The 22,332-nt window shown below is 42.5% G+C and overlaps 1 protein-coding gene across 1 annotated transcript in view; it reads right to left on the minus strand.

The window, feature by feature from the left end:
* Positions 1-21,942, minus strand: part of tns1a (tensin 1a) — a gene marked incomplete at its 5' end in the record, with an annotated part of 87,967 nt that extends 66,025 nt beyond the window's left edge. The window contains 5 exon segments of the mRNA XM_084316340.1: positions 16,752-16,816; positions 19,870-19,895; positions 19,898-19,991; positions 20,633-20,698; positions 21,937-21,942. Of these exon segments, the coding sequence (XP_084172466.1) occupies positions 16,752-16,816; positions 19,870-19,895; positions 19,898-19,991; positions 20,633-20,698; positions 21,937-21,942 (257 nt within the window).
* Between the last annotated feature and the right edge of the window lie 390 nt (positions 21,943-22,332).

A 22,332-nucleotide genomic window follows, 5' to 3' on the forward strand; every position in this document is an offset into this window, starting at 1 on the left:
TCATCACCTCAGAGTAGTAACATCATCACCTCAGAGTAACATCATCACAGAGTAGTAACATCATCATCTCAGAGTAGTAACATCATCATCTCAGAGTAGTAACATCATCACCTCAGAGTAACATCATCACAGAGTAGTAACATCATCACCTCAGAGTAGTAACATCATCACCTCAGAGTAGTAACATCATCACCTCAGAGTAACATCATCACAGAGTAGTAACATCATCACCTCAGAGTAGTAACATCATCACCTCAGAGTAACATCATCACAGAGTAGTAACATCATCACCTCAGAGTAGTAACATCATCATCTCAGAGTAACATCATCACAGAGTAGTAACATCATCATCTCAGAGTAGTAACATCATCACCTCAGAGTAACATCATCACAGAGTAGTAACATCATCATCTCAGAGTAGTAACATCATCACCTCAGAGTAACATCATCACCTCAGAGTAACATCATCACCTCAGAGTAACATCATCACAGAGTAGTAACATCATCATCTCAGAGTAACATCATCACAGAGTAGTAACATCATCATCTCAGAGTAACATCATCACCTCAGAGTAACATCATCACCTCAGAGTAACATCATCACCTCAGAGTAACATCATCATCACAGAGTAGTAACATCATCACCTCAGAGTAACATCATCACAGAGTAGTAACATCATCACCTCAGAGTAACATCATCACCTCAGAGTAACATCATCACCTCAGAGTAACATCATCACCTCAGAGTAACATCATCATCACAGAGTAGTAACATCATCACCTCAGAGTAACATCATCACCTCAGAGTAGTAACATCATCATCTCAGAGTAACATCACCTCAGAGTAACATCATCACATCAGAGTAGTAACATCATCACCTCAGAGTAACATCATCACCTCAGAGTAGTAACATCATCACCTCAGAGTAGTAACATTATCACCTCAGAGTAACATCATCACCTCAGAGTAGTAACATCACCTCAGAGTAACATCATCACCTCCGAGTAGTAACATCATCACCTCAGAGTAACATCATCACCTCAGAGTAGTAACATCATCATCACAGAGTAGTAACATCATCACCTCAGAGTAGTAACATCATCACCTCAGAGTAGTAACATCATCACCTCAGAGTAGTAACATCACCTCAGAGTAGTAACATCATCACCTCAGAGTAACATCATCACCTCAGAGTAGTAACATCACCTCAGAGTAACATCATCACCTCAGAGTAACATCATCACCTCAGAGTAGTAACATCATCACAGAGTAGTAACATCACCTCAGAGTAACATCATCACCTCAGAGTAACATCATCACCTCAGAGTAGTAACATCATCACCTCAGAGTAGTAACATCACCTCAGAGTAACATCATCACCTCAGAGTAGTAACATCATCACCTCAGAGTAACATCATCACCTCAGAGTAGTAACATCATCATCTCAGAGTAGTAACATCATCACCTCAGAGTAGTAACATCATCACCTCAGAGTAGTAACATCATCATCTCAGAGTAGTAACATCATCACCTCAGAGTAGTAACATCACCTCAGAGTAGTAACATCATCACCTCAGAGTAACATCATCACATCAGAGTAACATCATCACCTCAGAGTAGTAACATCATCACCTCAGAGTAACATCATCACCTCAGAGTAGTAACATCATCACCTCAGAGTAGTAACATCATCACCTCAGAGTAACATCATCACCTCAGAGTAGTAACATCATCACCTCAGAGTAGTAACATCATCACCTCAGAGTAACATCATCACCTCAGAGTAGTAACATCATCACCTCAGAGTAACATCATCACCTCAGAGTAGTAACATCATCATCACAGAGTAGTAACATCATCACCTCAGAGTAACATCATCATCTCAGAGTAACATCATCACCTCAGAGTAGTAACATCATCACCTCAGAGTAACATCATCACCACAGAGTAGTAACATCATCATCTCAGAGTAACATCACCTCAGAGTAACATCATCACATCAGAGTAGTAACATCATCACCTCAGAGTAACATCATCACCTCAGAGTAGTAACATCATCACCTCAGAGTAGTAACATTATCACCTCAGAGTAACATCATCACCTCAGAGTAGTAACATCATCACCTCAGAGTAGTAACATCATCACCTCAGAGTAACATCATCACCTCAGAGTAGTAACATCATCACCTCAGAGTAGTAACATCATCACCTCAGAGTAACATCATCACCTCAGAGTAGTAACATCATCACCTCAGAGTAACATCATCACCTCAGAGTAGTAACATCATCACCTCAGAGTAGTAACATCATCATCACAGAGTAGTAACATCATCACCTCAGAGTAGTAACATCATCACCTCAGAGTAGTAACATCATCACCTCAGAGTAGTAACATCATCACATCAGAGTAACATCATCACCTCAGAGTAACATCATCACCTCAGAGTAGTAACATCACTTCAGAGTAACATCATCACCTCAGAGTAACATCATCACCTCAGAGTAGTAACATCATCACAGAGTAGTAACATCACCTCAGAGATGGCGCCGCTACGTCCGGCTGCCTGTCTGTGCGCTCCGTCGAGACTGTGCATACTTTTGTTAATATTTATAGTTTTAAGAGTTTTGTCTGTACCAACAGTAGGTGCAATTAATGTGTATGACCGTCAGTCACTAATAGACATTGGATTACGGGAAACTTACCGACTGGATTACTCTCTGGATCAGCTCTCTGAACCGCAACAATGGCCCGTTGAGATCTTGAGGACATCAGGACCGGATCTCGCCCCCAGGGACAAAGGACCCAGACGGCGAGGAAAGAGAGCTGGAGTCCGTAACAGGCTGAGAACCAGGCGGCACCGTACACCACTTCCCAGTATATTGCTAGCCAATGTACAATCAATAGACAATAAACTGGATGACATCCGAGCAAGGATTCAATATCAAAGAGACGTTAGGGACTGCAATGTCCTTTGCTTCACCGAAACATGGCTAACACCGGAGGTTCCAGATCACGCGATTCAACCAGCGGATCACTTCTTTATCCATAGGAAGGATCGGACACAATCAGAGTCCGGTAAACAACGTGGAGGAGGTATTGCCTTCATGTTTAACAAAAATTGGAGTGATCCAACGAACGTGAAGGAATTATCCAACCACTGCTCCCCAGAACTGGAATATATAACCATCAAGTGTTGTCCTTTCTTCCTCCCGAGGGAGTTAACGGCGATCGTCCTGGTCGGAGTGTATATTCCACCGCAAGCCAACAACAACGCCGCGCTCTCCAGACTCCACGACGAGGTAAATAGTATACAAGCGACGAACGTTAACGCCGCCATTTTAGTACTGGGAGATTTCAATAGCGCCAATCTGAGAAAGGTATTGCCTGATTTCTATCAGCATGTGACTTGCAACACCAGAGGCGGTAACATCCTAGATCACTGTTACACGCAATTTAAAGGTGGCTACAAGGCTCATTCTGATAGTGGCTTTGGCAAGTCAGATCACGCATCCATTTTCCTTACACCAAAGTACAGACAAAGAATTAAAAGTACTCCCGTAGTCTCGCGAGAGGTGCAGAAATGGGATGTGACGTCAGAGGATACGATCCGGTCAGTGTTTCACAACACAGACTGGATTGTGTTCCGCGACACAGATAACATTAATGCCTACACGGAGACAGTGCTGGACTATGTCTGTACTAGGGTGAAAGAAACAATCCCCACTACCAAAATGAAAGTTTACCCAAATCAAAAACCCTGGGTAGACAAATCCGTCCGTGAAGCTCTGAGAGAGCGCACCAAAGCATACAATGACGGCCTAGTGGCAGGCAACATGAATGACCACAAGGTGGCGCGACACAACGTAAGGAGGACAGTGTCAGAGGCCAAACGGCGCTACAGGGATAAAATTGAACTCCAGTTTGAACAAGCTGACTCTAGAGCTATGTGGCAGGGGCTCAAAACGATGACAGACTACAAAGGCGCCTCCCTCAAACTGAACAGTGACATCTCCTTAGCAAACGACCTCAATACCTTCTATGCGAGGTTTGATGCTGGTAATAACAACACCAGCTCACAAGCCTCGGCAATGGGGGGGGGGGGGGGGTCGGCTGCTGATGGAGGCGCAGTGTTCAGGGTAACAGAGCATGAGGTGAGGCGGACCTTTAAAAAAGTGAATATCAGGAAGGCAGCAGGTCCGGACGGCATCCCCGGCCGCGTCCTAAAAGTCTGTGCCGACCAACTGGCCCCAGTATTCACTGACATATTTAACCTGTCCTTAGAACAGGCTGTCATCCCCACCTGCCTGAAGAAGTCCACTATTATCCCTGTACCAAAAAAATCCAAGCCTGCTTGCCTCAACGACTACCGCCCTGTAGCTCTCACCTCCATAGCCATGAAGTGCTTTGAGAAGCTAGTAAAGGGCTACATCTGCTCCTCCCTCCCCATCAACATGGACCCCCTGCAATTTGCATACCGCCCCAACAGGTCCACGGAGGACGCCATATCCCATGTGCTGCACACAGCAGCATCACACCTGGACAAGAGGCAGGGGAACTATGTGAGAATGCTATTCATCGACTACAGCTCGGCATTCAATACCATAGTCCCCTCCATACTCATAGCCAAGCTCAGGGACCTGGGCTTGGGCTATGACCTCTGCCAGTGGGTCTTGGACTTCCTGACTGGCAGACCCCAGGTGGTGAGAGCAGGCAACTGCACCTCCTCATCCATCACCCTCAACATAGGGGCCCCCCAGGGCTGTGTTCTGAGTCCCCTCCTCTACTCCCTGTACACACACGACTGTGTGGCTCAGCGGAGTAGCAATACAATCGTCAAATTTGCTGACGACACAGTGGTGGTGGGCCTGATCTCTGCCAACGACGAGAGGGCCTACCTGGAAGAGGTCAAGGTCCTGGCGGGATGGTGCCAGGAAAACAGCCTCTCCCTGAACGTCAGCAAAACAAAGGAGATGATTGTGGACTTCAGGAGGTCGGGGGTCAAGGACTACAGCCCCCTCAGCATCGACGGGGCACCGGTTGAGAGAGTCAACAGCTTCAAGTACCTCGGAGCCTACATATCCGAGGACTTGACATGGACCACACACATTAACAGTGTGGTGAAGAAGGCACGACAACGCCTCTACTTCCTCAGGCGCCTAATGAAGTTCCAAGTCAGCCAGAAGATCCTTAAGAACTTCTACTCATGTACAATAGAGAGCATCTTGACCGGCAACATCACCTCCTGGTTTGGGAATAGCACTGCAAAAGACCAAAGCAGACTACAAAGAGTGACACGTTCAGCCGAACGCACAATTGGAGGGGGGCTCCCCACCCTCCAGAACATTTACTACAAGCGTTGCAAGGGGAAGGCTAAGAGAATTATTAAGGACTCGAGCCACCCGAACAACTGCCTCTTTGAACTGCTGCCGTCAGGCAAGCGATACAGGAGTCTCAAGGCGAGCACAGAAAGACTCAGAAGTAGCTTCTATCCCCAGGCCATCAGGCTGCTAAACGAACAATGAATGAACACTACACAACAACAACCACCAAACACACATAGCACACACATCCACACGCACACACTCACTTTAAACAAACACACTGTAGCACCCACTACACACACTTTATAGCACACACCCACTTTAAACAAACACACTGTAGCACCCACTCCCCACACTTTATATTTATGGATGAAGGATTGCACTACAACTCGTACACCTTACTGTAAATTGTACCTAAAATTGTACCTCATCCCATTTCTGCTTTGCACTAGATAGTACTGTACATTAGTACACTGCATAGTATTGTGTATTGTATATTATATGGTAACTCAGAACATTGTACATATGTCTATACCGAACACTGTGACCTCATTTTCTTCTTCTAAATTCATGCTATATTATGTTATTATGTTATTTGATACTATCTTGTCTAGCACAGTCTCTGGAGCGTAACAGTAAGAAGCATTTTGTATGAAAGTATTCTGTACTTCTGTATGACAACTATTAAAGAACTTGAACTTGAACTTGAGTAACATCATCACCTCAGAGTAGTAACATCATCACCTCAGAGTAGTAACATCATCACCTCAGAGTAACATCATCACCTCAGAGTAGTAACATCATCACCTCAGAGTAACATCATCACCTCAGAGTAGTAACATCATCACCTCAGAGTAGTAACATCATCATCTCAGAGTAGTAACATCATCATCTCAGAGTAGTAACATCATCACCTCAGAGTAGTAACATCACCTCAGAGTAGTAACATCATCACCTCAGAGTAACATCATCACATCAGAGTAACATCATCACATCAGAGTAACATCATCACCTCAGAGTAGTAACATCATCACCTCAGAGTAACATCATCACCTCAGAGTAGTAACATCATCACCTCAGAGTAGTAACATCATCACCTCAGAGTAACATCATCACCTCAGAGTAGTAACATCATCACCTCAGAGTAACATCATCACCTCAGAGTAGTAACATCATCACCTCAGAGTAGTAACATCACCTCAGAGTAACATCATCACCTCAGAGTAACATCATCACCTCAGAGTAGTAACATCATCACCTCAGAGTAGTAACATAATCACCTCAGAGTAGTAACATCACCTCAGAGTAACATCATCACCTCAGAGTAACATCATCACCTCAGAGTAGTAACATCATCACCTCAGAGTAGTAACATCACCTCAGAGTAACATCATCACCTCAGAGTAACATCATCACCTCAGAGTAGTAACATCATCACCTCAGAGTAGTAACATCACCTCAGAGTAACATAATCACCTCAGAGTAGTAACATCATCACATCAGAGTAACATCACCTCAGAGTAACATAATCACCTCAGAGTAGTAACATCATCACATCAGAGTAACATCATCACCTCAGAGTAACATCATCACCTCAGAGTAGTAACATCACCTCAGAGTAGTAACATAATCACCTCAGAGTAACATCATCACCTCAGAGTAACATCATCACCTCAGAGTAACATCATCACCTCAGAGTAACATAATCACCTCAGAGTAACATCATCATCTCAGAGTAACATCATCACCTCAGAGTAACATCATCACCTCAGAGTAACATCATCACCTCAGAGTAACATCATCACCTCAGAGTAGTAACATCACCTCAGAGTAACATCATCACCTCAGAGTAACATCATCACCTCAGAGTAACATCATCACATCAGAGTAACATCATCAGCTCAGAGTAACATCATCACCTCAGAGTAGTAACATCATCACATCAGAGTAGTAACATCATCATCACAGAGTAGTAACATCATCACCTCAGAGTAGTAACATCATCACCTCAGAGTAGTAACATCATCACCTCAGAGTAGTAACATCATCACATCAGAGTAACATCATCACCTCAGAGTAACATCATCACCTCAGAGTAGTAACATCACCTCAGAGTAACATCATCACCTCAGAGTAACATCATCACCTCAGAGTAGTAACATCATCACAGAGTAGTAACATCACCTCAGAGTAACATCATCACCTCAGAGTAGTAACATCATCACCTCAGAGTAGTAACATCATCACCTCAGAGTAACATCATCACCTCAGAGTAGTAACATCATCACCTCAGAGTAACATCATCACCTCAGAGTAGTAACATCATCACCTCAGAGTAGTAACATCATCATCTCAGAGTAGTAACATCATCATCTCAGAGTAGTAACATCATCACCTCAGAGTAGTAACATCACCTCAGAGTAGTAACATCATCACCTCAGAGTAACATCATCACATCAGAGTAACATCATCACATCAGAGTAACATCATCACCTCAGAGTAGTAACATCATCACCTCAGAGTAACATCATCACCTCAGAGTAGTAACATCATCACCTCAGAGTAGTAACATCATCACCTCAGAGTAACATCATCACCTCAGAGTAGTAACATCATCACCTCAGAGTAACATCATCACCTCAGAGTAGTAACATCATCACCTCAGAGTAGTAACATCACCTCAGAGTAACATCATCACCTCAGAGTAACATCATCACCTCAGAGTAGTAACATCATCACCTCAGAGTAGTAACATAATCACCTCAGAGTAGTAACATCACCTCAGAGTAACATCATCACCTCAGAGTAACATCATCACCTCAGAGTAGTAACATCATCACCTCAGAGTAGTAACATCACCTCAGAGTAACATCATCACCTCAGAGTAACATCATCACCTCAGAGTAGTAACATCATCACCTCAGAGTAGTAACATCACCTCAGAGTAACATAATCACCTCGGAGTAGTAACATCATCACCTCAGAGTAGTAACATCACCTCAGAGTAACATAATCACCTCAGAGTAGTAACATCATCACCTCAGAGTAGTAACATCACCTCAGAGTAACATAATCACCTCAGAGTAGTAACATCATCACATCAGAGTAACATCACCTCAGAGTAACATAATCACCTCAGAGTAGTAACATCATCACATCAGAGTAACATCATCACCTCAGAGTAACATCATCACCTCAGAGTAGTAACATCACCTCAGAGTAGTAACATAATCACCTCAGAGTAACATCATCACCTCAGAGTAACATCATCACCTCAGAGTAACATCATCACCTCAGAGTAACATAATCACCTCAGAGTAACATCATCATCTCAGAGTAACATCATCACCTCAGAGTAACATCATCACCTCAGAGTAACATCATCACCTCAGAGTAACATCATCACCTCAGAGTAGTAACATCACCTCAGAGTAACATCATCACCTCAGAGTAACATCATCACCTCAGAGTAACATCATCACATCAGAGTAACATCATCAGCTCAGAGTAACATCATCACCTCAGAGTAGTAACATCATCACATCAGAGTAACATCATCAGCTCAGAGTAACATCATCACCTCAGAGTAGTAACATCATCACCTCAGAGTAGTAACATCACATCAGAGTAACATCATCACCTCAGAGTAACATCATCACCTCAGAGTAACATCATCACCTCAGAGTAGTAACATCATCACCTCAGAGTAACATCATCACCTCAGAGTAGTAACATCATCACCTCAGAGTAGTAACATCATCACATCAGAGTAACATCATCACCTCAGAGTAGTAACATCATCACCTCAGAGTAGTAACATCATCACCTCAGAGTAGTAACATCACCTCAGAGTAACATCATCACCTCAGAGTAACATCATCACCTCAGAGTAGTAACATCATCACCTCAGAGTAGTAACATCACCTCAGAGTAACATCATCACCTCAGAGTAACATCATCACCTCAGAGTAACATCATCACCTCAGAGTAGTAACATCATCACCTCAGAGTAGTAACATCATCACCTCAGAGTAGTAACATCACATCAGAGTAACATCATCACCTCAGAGTAACATCATCACCTCAGAGTAACATCATCACCTCAGAGTAGTAACATCATCACCTCAGAGTAACATCATCACCTCAGAGTAGTAACATCATCACCTCAGAGTAGTAACATCATCACATCAGAGTAACATCATCACCTCAGAGTAGTAACATCATCACCTCAGAGTAGTAACATCATCACCTCAGAGTAGTAACATCACCTCAGAGTAACATCATCACCTCAGAGTAACATCATCACCTCAGAGTAGTAACATCATCACCTCAGAGTAGTAACATCACCTCAGAGTAACATCATCACCTCAGAGTAACATCATCACCTCAGAGTAACATCATCACCTCAGAGTAACATCATCACCTCAGAGTAGTAACATCATCATCTCAGAGTAACATCATCACCTCAGAGTAGTAACATCATCACCTCAGAGTAGTAACATCACCTCAGAGTAACATCATCACCTCAGAGTAACATCATCACCTCAGAGTAACATCATCACCTCAGAGTAACATCATCACCTCAGAGTAGTAACATCATCACCTCAGAGTAACATCATCACATCAGAGTAACATCATCACCTCAGAGTAGTAACATCATCACCTCAGAGTAGTAACATCACCACAGAGTAGTAACATCATCACCTCAGAGTAACATCATCACCTCAGAGTAGTAACATCACCTCAGAGTAACATCATCACCTCAGAGTAACATCATCACCTCAGAGTAGTAACATCACCTCAGAGTAACATCATCATCTCAGAGTAACATCATCACCTCAGAGTAACATCATCACCTCAGAGTAGTAACATCATCACCTCAGAGTAGTAACAGCATCACCTCAGAGTAGTAACATCACATCAGAGTAACATCATCACCTCAGAGTAACATCATCACCTCAGAGTAGTAACATCATCACCTCAGAGTAACATCATCACCTCAGAGTAGTAACATCACCTCAGAGTAGTAACATCATCACCTCAGAGTAACATCATCACCTCAGAGTAGTAACATCATCACATCAGAGTAACATCATCACCTCAGAGTAGTAACATCATCACCTCAGAGTAACATCATCACCTCAGAGTAGTAACATCACCTCAGAGTAACATCATCACCTCAGAGTAGTAACATCATCACATCAGAGTAACATCATCACCTCAGAGTAGTAACATCATCACCTCAGAGTAACATCATCACCTCAGAGTAGTAACATCATCACCTCAGAGTAGTAACATCATCACCTCAGAGTAGTAACATCACCTCAGAGTAACATCATCACCTCAGAGTAGTAACATCATCACATCAGAGTAGTAACATCATCACCTCAGAGTAGTAACATCATCACATCAGAGTAACATCATCACCTCAGAGTAGTAACATCATCACCTCAGAGTAACATCATCACCTCAGAGTAGTAACATCACCTCAGAGTAACATCATCACATCAGAGTAACATCATCACCTCAGAGTAGTAACATCATCACCTCAGAGTAACATCATCACCTCAGAGTAGTAACATCATCACCTCAGAGTAGTAACATCATCACCTCAGAGTAACATCATCACCTCAGAGTAGTAACATCATCACCTCAGAGTAACATCATCACCTCAGAGTAGTAACATCATCACCTCAGAGTAGTAACATCACCTCAGAGTAACATCATCACCTCAGAGTAACATCATCACCTCAGAGTAGTAACATCATCACCTCAGAGTAGTAACATAATCACCTCAGAGTAGTAACATCACCTCAGAGTAACATCATCACCTCAGAGTAACATCATCACCTCAGAGTAGTAACATCATCACCTCAGAGTAGTAACATCACCTCAGAGTAACATCATCACCTCAGAGTAACATCATCACCTCAGAGTAGTAACATCATCACCTCAGAGTAGTAACATCACCTCAGAGTAACATAATCACCTCGGAGTAGTAACATCATCACCTCAGAGTAGTAACATCACCTCAGAGTAACATAATCACCTCAGAGTAGTAACATCATCACCTCAGAGTAGTAACATCACCTCAGAGTAACATAATCACCTCAGAGTAGTAACATCATCACATCAGAGTAACATCACCTCAGAGTAACATAATCACCTCAGAGTAGTAACATCATCACATCAGAGTAACATCATCACCTCAGAGTAACATCATCACCTCAGAGTAGTAACATCACCTCAGAGTAGTAACATAATCACCTCAGAGTAACATCATCACCTCAGAGTAACATCATCACCTCAGAGTAACATAATCACCTCAGAGTAACATCATCATCTCAGAGTAACATCATCACCTCAGAGTAACATCATCACCTCAGAGTAACATCATCACCTCAGAGTAACATCATCACCTCAGAGTAGTAACATCACCTCAGAGTAACATCATCACCTCAGAGTAACATCATCACCTCAGAGTAACATCATCACATCAGAGTAACATCATCAGCTCAGAGTAACATCATCACCTCAGAGTAGTAACATCATCACATCAGAGTAACATCATCAGCTCAGAGTAACATCATCACCTCAGAGTAGTAACATCATCACCTCAGAGTAGTAACATCACATCAGAGTAACATCATCACCTCAGAGTAACATCATCACCTCAGAGTAACATCATCACCTCAGAGTAGTAACATCATCACCTCAGAGTAACATCATCACCTCAGAGTAGTAACATCATCACCTCAGAGTAGTAACATCATCACATCAGAGTAACATCATCACCTCAGAGTAGTAACATCATCACCTCAGAGTAGTAACATCATCACCTCAGAGTAGTAACATCACCTCAGAGTAACATCATCACCTCAGAGTAACATCATCACCTCAGAGTAGTAACATCATCACCTCAGAGTAGTAACATCACCTCAGAGTAACATCATCACCTCAGAGTAACATCATCACCTCAGAGTAACATCATCACCTCAGAGTAGTAACATCATCACCTCAGAGTAGTAACATCATCACCTCAGAGTAGTAACATCACATCAGAGTAACATCATCACCTCAGAGTAACATCATCACCTCAGAGTAACATCATCACCTCAGAGTAGTAACATCATCACCTCAGAGTAACATCATCACCTCAGAGTAGTAACATCATCACCTCAGAGTAGTAACATCATCACATCAGAGTAACATCATCACCTCAGAGTAGTAACATCATCACCTCAGAGTAGTAACATCATCACCTCAGAGTAGTAACATCACCTCAGAGTAACATCATCACCTCAGAGTAACATCATCACCTCAGAGTAGTAACATCATCACCTCAGAGTAGTAACATCACCTCAGAGTAACATCATCACCTCAGAGTAACATCATCACCTCAGAGTAACATCATCACCTCAGAGTAACATCATCACCTCAGAGTAGTAACATCATCATCTCAGAGTAACATCATCACCTCAGAGTAGTAACATCATCACCTCAGAGTAGTAACATCACCTCAGAGTAACATCATCACCTCAGAGTAACATCATCACCTCAGAGTAACATCATCACCTCAGAGTAACATCATCACCTCAGAGTAGTAACATCATCACCTCAGAGTAACATCATCACATCAGAGTAACATCATCACCTCAGAGTAGTAACATCATCACCTCAGAGTAGTAACATCACCACAGAGTAGTAACATCATCACCTCAGAGTAACATCATCACCTCAGAGTAGTAACATCACCTCAGAGTAACATCATCACCTCAGAGTAACATCATCACCTCAGAGTAGTAACATCACCTCAGAGTAACATCATCATCTCAGAGTAACATCATCACCTCAGAGTAACATCATCACCTCAGAGTAGTAACATCATCACCTCAGAGTAGTAACAGCATCACCTCAGAGTAGTAACATCACATCAGAGTAACATCATCACCTCAGAGTAACATCATCACCTCAGAGTAGTAACATCATCACCTCAGAGTAACATCATCACCTCAGAGTAGTAACATCACCTCAGAGTAGTAACATCATCACCTCAGAGTAACATCATCACCTCAGAGTAGTAACATCATCACATCAGAGTAACATCATCACCTCAGAGTAGTAACATCATCACCTCAGAGTAACATCATCACCTCAGAGTAGTAACATCACCTCAGAGTAACATCATCACCTCAGAGTAGTAACATCATCACATCAGAGTAACATCATCACCTCAGAGTAGTAACATCATCACCTCAGAGTAACATCATCACCTCAGAGTAGTAACATCATCACCTCAGAGTAGTAACATCATCACCTCAGAGTAGTAACATCACCTCAGAGTAACATCATCACCTCAGAGTAGTAACATCATCACATCAGAGTAGTAACATCATCACCTCAGAGTAACATCATCACCTCAGAGTAGTAACATCATCACCTCAGAGTAGTAACATCATCACCTCAGAGTAGTAACATCACCTCAGAGTAGTAACATCACCTCAGAGTAGTAACATCACCTCAGAGTAGTAACATCACCTCAGAGTAGTAACATCACCTCAGAGTAGTAACATCATCACCTCAGAGTAACATCATCACCTCAGAGTAGTAACATCATCACATCAGAGTAACATCATCACATCAGAGTAACATCATCACCTCAGAGTAGTAACATCACCTCAGAGTAGTAACATCACCTCAGAGTAACATCATCACCTCAGAGTAACATCATCACCTCAGAGTAGTAACATCATCACCTCAGAGTAACATCATCACCTCAGAGTAACATCATCACCTCAGAGTAACATCACCACAGAGTAGTAACATCATCACCTCAGAGTAACATCATCACCTCAGAGTAGTAACATCACCTCAGAGTAACATCATCACCTCAGAGTAACATCATCACCTCAGAGTAGTAACATCATCATCTCAGAGTAGTAACATCATCACCTCAGAGTAGTAACATCATCACCTCAGAGTAGTAACATCATCACCTCAGAGTAACATCATCACCTCAGAGTAGTAACATCATCACCTCAGAGTAGTAACATCATCATCTCAGAGTAGTAACATCATCACCTCAGAGTAACATCATCACCTCAGAGTAGTAACATCATCACCTCAGAGTAGTAACATCACCTCAGAGTAACATCATCACCTCAGAGTAGTAACATCATCATCTCAGAGTAGTAACATCATCACCTCAGAGTAACATCATCACCTCAGAGTAGTAACATCATCACCTCAGAGTAGTAACATCACATCAGAGTAACATCATCACCTCAGAGTAACATCATCACCTCAGAGTAACATCATCACCTCAGAGTAGTAACATCATCATCTCAGAGTAACATCATCACCTCAGAGTAGTAACATCATCATCTCAGAGTAACATCATCACCTCAGAGTAGTAACATCATCACCTCAGAGTAGTAACATCATCACATCAGAGTAGTAACATCATCACCTCAGAGTAGTAACATCATCACATCAGAGTAGTAACATCATCACCTCAGAGTAGTAACATCATCACCTCAGAGTAGTAACATCATCACCTCAGAGTAGTAACATCATCACCTCAGAGTAGTAACATCATCATCTCAGAGTAGTAACATCATCACCTCAGAGTAGTAACATCATCACATCAGAGTAACATCATCACCTCAGAGTAGTAACAGCATCACCTCAGAGTAGTAACATCATCATCTCAGAGTAGTAACATCATCACATCAGAGTAACATCATCACCTCAGAGTAGTAACATCATCACCTCAGAGTAACATCATCACCTCAGAGTAGTAACATCATCACCTCAGAGTAACATCACCTCAGAGTAGTAACATCATCACCTCAGAGTAACATCATCACCTCAGAGTAGTAACATCATCACCTCAGAGTAGTAACATCATCACCTCAGAGTAACATCATCACATCAGAGTAGTAACATCATCACATCAGAGTAGTAACATCATCACCTCAGAGTAGTAACATCATCACCTCAGAGTAGTAACAGAGTAGTAACAACACGCTGTGGTGCAGAGAATGCCACATTTCTCATGATCTGTAACTAACCGTACACTATTCAGGCTAATGCCAATGCTTACAACTCTCAAAAAAAAAACTTGTCATCAAAGGGTTGGGCATCGTTTGGATTTGAACGATTCCGGTTCCGATTCCGATTCTCCATATCGATTCCTGTTCTGAACGATTCTCGATTCCGATTCTTTGAGGTGCAGGTCACAGCTTATTTTGCAGGAGAATTTTTATTTTTTTGAAAATTTAAAAAAAAAATCATACTATTCACATTTTCAGTTGACTTGATACAGTTTAATTTGGTTGCTGTATACTGTAACTAGGGGATTAATTAACAAAGTTAAAAAAATAATAAAAAAAAAAAAAAATTAAGAATCGAAATGCAGGTATGTTACTTGCGGTTCCAGAACCGGAAGTTAGGAACCGGTTCCTAATTAGAACCGGTTTTCGGTGCCCAACCCTAGTCATTATGTTGTTGAAGTTGTTTCCAAGTCAACTGAGTGTAACTATAGAGTCGCTATCCCCCCGGCCTCCACCCAGCTATTTTCATAATCACATCAGTGTTTGATTTCCCAGGTCCCTGTCGCCCTGAACCTGGAGGCCGTATCTGTTAGCTATCGCCCTGTCCTGATACAACCCTGGGTTGACAGTGTGACTGTACAGATTGGAAATGATTACGTGAGTCCATGGGATTAAGATGCTGCATGCGTTGTTATTTGAAGAATGCAAACTCTTCATAAACCTTCACCTAAGACCTTCTCCAGCCATTAAACTTGACAAAGACCCGTTTTGAATTTGTCTTTTGGACAACCTGTTTTATATGTGGTCGTGAAGTCAATCCAAATCACTTGGGAGCGGGACAGTGACATAATCACCCTAAAACTACTCAACCTCGACTGTCTTTGAACCGTGAATGTGCGTAACACACCTCCAACATTATCACCTTCAGATAAATCAGGTTTGAAAACATTGTTAAACTGAAAACAGACTTAAATGGTTCTTTGTCTGCAGGATTCGACTACTTCACAGGAAAGAAAATAAATAATTAAAGGAGTGTGTTACATTGAGTTTTCAAAAGAACATCAAATATTCATTATCCTTCTGTGACAGTGTTGCCTGCCACACGCACGCTGCTTCTCTACAGGGCTCTTAGCCACGGAGACTCAGGTTAGAAGGTACAAACACAGACCTTTATTGAAGATATTACAAGCCAAAGCAGATGCTACATGATGTCGTCTAGACAAAGGCTCTCTTCCTGTGTGTGTGTGGTACCCAGGTCTATTTAGCTTGACCCAAGGCCAAGGCAAGTGTGGCTGCTTAAACCAGCCATTCCACACACCGTACCATCGTAACAGCGGTTTGTTGTGTACAGTAAATGTCTTGTGTAGTACTACCTGCCAGATATGTTACTGTAGTGCATGTAGGCAGCCACGACTACCCCTGTCCTCCCTCGATTCCCCTAGGAGAAGAGAGAGAGAGAGAGAGAGAGAGAGAGAGAGAGAGAGAGAGAGAGAGAGAGAGAGAGAGACAGAGAGAGAGAGAGAGAGAGAGAGAGAGAGAGAGAGAGAGAGAGAGAGAGAGAGAGAGAGAGAGAGAGAGAGAGAGAGAGAGAGAGAGAGAGAGAGAGAGAGAGAGAGTTAAGAGACTGAAGGGGATGAAAAAGGAGACAGTTGTTTAAATCAGTCTTTTTTCAAAGTGTGGGTTGGTGACCCACACGTGGGGCTTTCTTGGAAGAGTCATGTGAAGTAAAAGCCATCTCAAGTCTACTGAAAGAGAGACATGTTGAATTACACACTGTAGGCTAGCAGTTCAGCAGTCTAAATTCAGGATCGATCTTGTCCTATTAGCCTACACAATAATCTGCCAAATTTGTTTTGGGGCATTAAAAGAACACACCAACATTATGGGAAATGCGATTAACGTCTTCTCCAGAGAGAGACAAGAAGATAGATACCAATTTCCTCTCTGTGCGTTCAGTAGAATGATATCCGGCTGCGAGCTAGCCTAGCTTAACACATGGACCACTAGCCTAGCTTAAAACTCTGGGAGAGGTGTGTTTGACCAACAGCTAGGCTAGTTGTACCGTATCCGCTTCCAGCCAGATAGCTTTCTACTGAACGCACAGAGATTGGTGTCTATCTTCTTGTCTGACTCTGGAGAAGACGGTACGAGCATTTCCCATAGGCCTAATGTTGGCCTGTTCCTTTGAGAATATTTATTCAGAAAATGTGGCTCCCCTGAAAATTTGTTTGAAAACCACTGGCTTAAATGACGATATCCCAGTTTCTTCTGTGATAGTTGAATAGTCATAAACAATATCAAATTAGGGGGAGGCTGGGTGGCACATTGCGCTCGTCACCAATGCAAGAGACACCGGGTTCAAATCCGGCTGTCGGCATTGCCTCCGGCTTGGGCCGGCCGTCATACTGGCTCAATTGGCAGAGTCAGCGGGTGGAAGTTGATGGGTGGTAATCTGGACGTTGTGGACAGCGACTCCTACAGGTCGGTTGGGGGACGCCTGCAGAGCAGAGACAGGAAATAGCGGGGGTAGTGTGAGCCTCCCACACGTTACACCTCGCCAATGAGAGTCCGCGCTGACAGGTGAGAAGATGTGACAGGCTGCCTCCTCATGTACCGGAGGGGACACGTGATGCAAGGTTTCTATCCTCCCTACGACCGACCTGTGGGGGCCATATGCGAGCAACGTTCAAGACAGGGGAGGGGAGAATTGGAAACAGCAAAATTGGGATGGGAGAAAAATAGAAAATAAGGAGAAAAAGTGGATAGAAAAAATAAACAATATCAAATTAGAACCATATTGCATAAAAAGGGATTACAGCTTTTCCTCTCTTCATAGACAACTTTAAAAGAGGGATTGAAGCACGCTAGTATCCCCTCCAAATCCTCAGAGGTAATTGAATGGTAACGCTGATTTGATTTGAATGACTCACAGCGGCACAAATTAGATTTTGAACTTAAACTCAAGCCTCTTTTAACCAACCACAATGGTGTTCTGTTTACAGCTGCCCTTTTGAAGGGAGAATCCACCCTAAAACAGAACGTACACTGTGTCATTCCAGTGATCATTGACATCTGAATCAATATCTACAGTATACACTGTCTCCCTAAACTGTGAATCAGAGCATCAAGACTTGAATTTGTGATGTCGTTTTGTCGAGTTGGCACATCGACAATTAAATTAGTCACAGACTTTGTGGTCTCATAGAATTTGTGTTACAAATTACTCATCTGTCTGTCTGTTACTAGGCTTGAGTAAATTGTAATGAACCAAAGGAGAATATAAATTATTAATAATTATTATTATTATTATTATTACTCATCTATGATGGTGAATAACACCATGCTAACATTGACCGCACGTGAAAAAATCTACCGGTAAGCAAATTAATAAAGGGCAGATGATTTACAGGGTTTTTTGTAGATACAGTACTGAATTTTGCGATCCGGACACATGCTATTTGAAATATGAATATAGAATATAGAATATCAGGCTATAAATGACCTTATTATGGCCAAGTCATACATCTACGGGCCAAATCTCCTCTTTCCAATGGCATAGTTCAATATGGATTTAGTACCACCGTCACAGGGCAGCAAATACCGTGAATGAAATCTACTGTAAGTACAGTTACTTTTTTATAATGTCCATTGCTCCGCCATTTTTCTCAGATTGCAACAATTTTTTTCCTAGATGTTCACAGACTGTAAAGAACAAATTATGTTCTATTTTATGTATAACGTTCAGGTTTGTTCGACCTGTGAGATATAATCACGAAATAATGTAAAAAAAATCAAGAATTCAAGCGGCTGGCGTGAGCTGGGTAGTGTAGTTTTATGAAATTTCTACGTCATAAATTGAAAGCCCTGGGTCTCCTCTCTCTTAGGACTACAAACATGAATGACAGCGTAATCTCCTCACGTCTAATTCATCAGGTTTCTGCCAGGATACGCAGAGATATTTATACACTCATATTTCGCGAATAACCCTTTACTCTTGGCTACATTTGAAAAAGAAAGGCAACATTAATTAATACGGACTATATTTATGACGTGATATTAATTTTGTACCGGTACCGGACCCGCTCGGCTAAGGGGTTAATATCTTGCATAAAACGCCTGTCGATTGCATTCTGAAAGTAAATTGGTCACTATGGAACCATTTGTAGCAGATGCAAGAGTCTGGTCTCTTTGAAAGGAAACATTTCGAATTTTGGGTTTGGGCGAGGCTATCAGAAAAGTGTGTCTCGGTAGTCTTGAGTAAAGGCACTTGCCTCCCATGCGAGCATCCCGGTTTCACTCCCCAGCAGGGGAACTCGTTGAAAGTGAAATTTTTTGGAATATGTAATATGTAATATATCCTGTGGTGGATAAGTACTTTATTTACATATATTTAGAGATTTAAAGATAGATTTAATAATAACTTTATTTGTATTTAAAGGCATATTTAGATTTAAAGGCTGGCACGGCTGCTCCCCCTGCTGGTCGCCGTACCTTGTTGTGCAGGACCACCACGTGCGCGGGTCCCCGTTGAGCCAGGTGTCCATGGCTTTACACATGCTGCAGATCTTGTCCAGAGCAGGGGCGTGGTGGTCTGGCCAGCCAAAGTCCAGCACCTGGTGGCGTTACAGAGACCAGAGCAAGGGGAAGATTAGATTCAAGATGCAAGAGATTTAGTTGTCACGTACATACACACACAGGACATGTAGTGAAATGAAGGTGACCATGCCCACCTCGATTGTGCAAAAATACAAATAATTAAATATAAATAAATAGATAATAAAATAGACATGCTGAAAGTAATACGAATAAAATACAATACAATGCTTTTTTTATTATATATATTTTTGGGCGTTTTATCGCTTTATTACTACTGGGCAGTCCAGTAGGGAGAGACAGAGGAAATGGGAGACAGAGTGGGGGGAAGACATTCGGGAAATAACGACGGATTCGGGAATCGAACCCGGGTCGCCCGTGTCGCGGCTGAGCGCGCTATGGGTTCGCCACTGGGGCGCCCATACAATACAATGCTAAGCTTAAGAATTAAGGTAAAGTACTATATACAATAATTATACTAATGTACAGTCAGTTATGTTTCTTAAAGTGACATTTTTTGTAGTGTGTGTGTGTGTGTGTGTGTGTGTGTGTGTGTGTGTGTGTGTGTGTGTGTGTGTGTGTGTGAGTTCGGAACCGTCTGAGTATGTCTGTTTATTTGTAGTCTAATCTAAATTAACCATGAGTGGTAAAGAGGGGGTACCAGTGAGATCCTACCCTTGTGGTTTAACTTAGCCAAGTCAGTCCTCCGCTCGCTCAGGTTGAGCATCTGAGATCAGAGAGCACAGACACACACATCAGACACCATCACTTCTCAGAGAGCACAGACACACACATCAGACCACCAGGAGTTATCTGAGGTTACTCTAATGAAATTTCAGTGAAACCAATACAGTTATTCTGAGTGATCACCATCCTATGATGAAAAATTTCTGTCCTGATTGGAGGGATCTCTGCCAGGACGACAGTGTCCTCGTCCACAGGGCACAAGGTGTCTTTTCTATTCTACTGAAACTGAATCGAACCAAAGTGGCCTGTTGGGATGTTAGATCCTAATGTGAAAAACTGTGATTTTATTGTTTTTATTATTGATGTTGTGCTAATTTTACCCTTGCTATTATTTTACTTATTTTTACTTTTATTTCTACGCCCCACTATCCTCTGGGTGCTTACTATGACCTTTATCATGTTTTGTAACAGATTACAGAAATTCAAGAAGCCAATTAGAACGTGAGGTTCTGATATGATTTTGATTAATATATCTGCATTATTATATCCACTTTACGCTTTGCTCTTGCTGCTTGTTTTACACAGATTGTATGTCTTATTTCTTACTGATGTAAAGCACTTTGAACTGCAATCCCCCGTATGAAAGGTGCTATGCAAAATAAAGTTATTATTATCATCCATCATCCAAGAATGCCATCCAGTAGAGTTCCAGAGAATCTATGCCAAGGCGCACTGATACTGTTCTGCCGTGGCGGCCCAGCACCTCACTGACACACTTTGTGTTGCTTTTAACGTGTCCCCCATCTTATACCATGTACATAAAACACAACCAGTGTGGGAAGGTTCACTTTCTACATGAACTAGTTCAGTTCACAGTTCACAAATGTTTTAATTACTAGTTCAGTTCATAGTTCATAATTCAAAATGTTGAACTAAAGTTCATGGTTTAAAAAATGAACTAGTTTATAGTTTATAGTTCTTTTTTCAATACGTTGCTGCGAGCTATTATTTGTAAAAAAAATATTGCCACAACCCACAGAATACAGCAATCAGAATACTGGCATTTCCATCACACTGTGATTAGTTATCAGTGTTTCCCCTACCATTGCCTTGAAGTGGGCGGCCCGCGTCACGTGTAACGATCTCTCTCCACACGCAACACGCACACACCGAAACCTTTTGGTGTGTGTGTGTGTGTGTGCCCGTGCCAAATCTGGCACACTTTTGAATGAAGTTATACTGTGATAGAGCGCCAAGAATGAACACGTTCACAATTACGTTCATCTAGCGGAAATACAGTACGTTCCTTTGACGTTCGCCCCAAAATATTGTTCGATTGTTCATTGATCGTTCTTTGAACGCGTTCAGGTACATCACTGAACACAACAGGAAAGCAGGTTATGATGCCCCCTGGTGGCTGCTGGTCCTCACAGGTAGTTCTCCCCGTGCTTGGAGCGCAGCATGGTCGCCACCTCCTGGAGGTTGGCGCTGTAGCTGCGCTCGCTGTAGCTGCGCTCCGCGGCCCCAGAGGGGAAGGAGACGGAGATGATCCTCTCTGTGATATAGACCAGGTCCACCTCATACTGCTCCTCCATGACCTTCTGGACCACACTCGGCCCCCTGGAGGGAGGAGGAGAGAAGAGAGGAGGAGAGGAGGGGGGGAGGCGAGGGGAG

The sequence above is a fragment of the Notolepis coatsorum genome (assembly GCF_963971535.1).
Source record: "Notolepis coatsorum genome assembly, chromosome: 1".
NCBI classification, from domain to species: Eukaryota; Metazoa; Chordata; class Actinopteri; order Aulopiformes; family Paralepididae; genus Notolepis; species Notolepis coatsorum.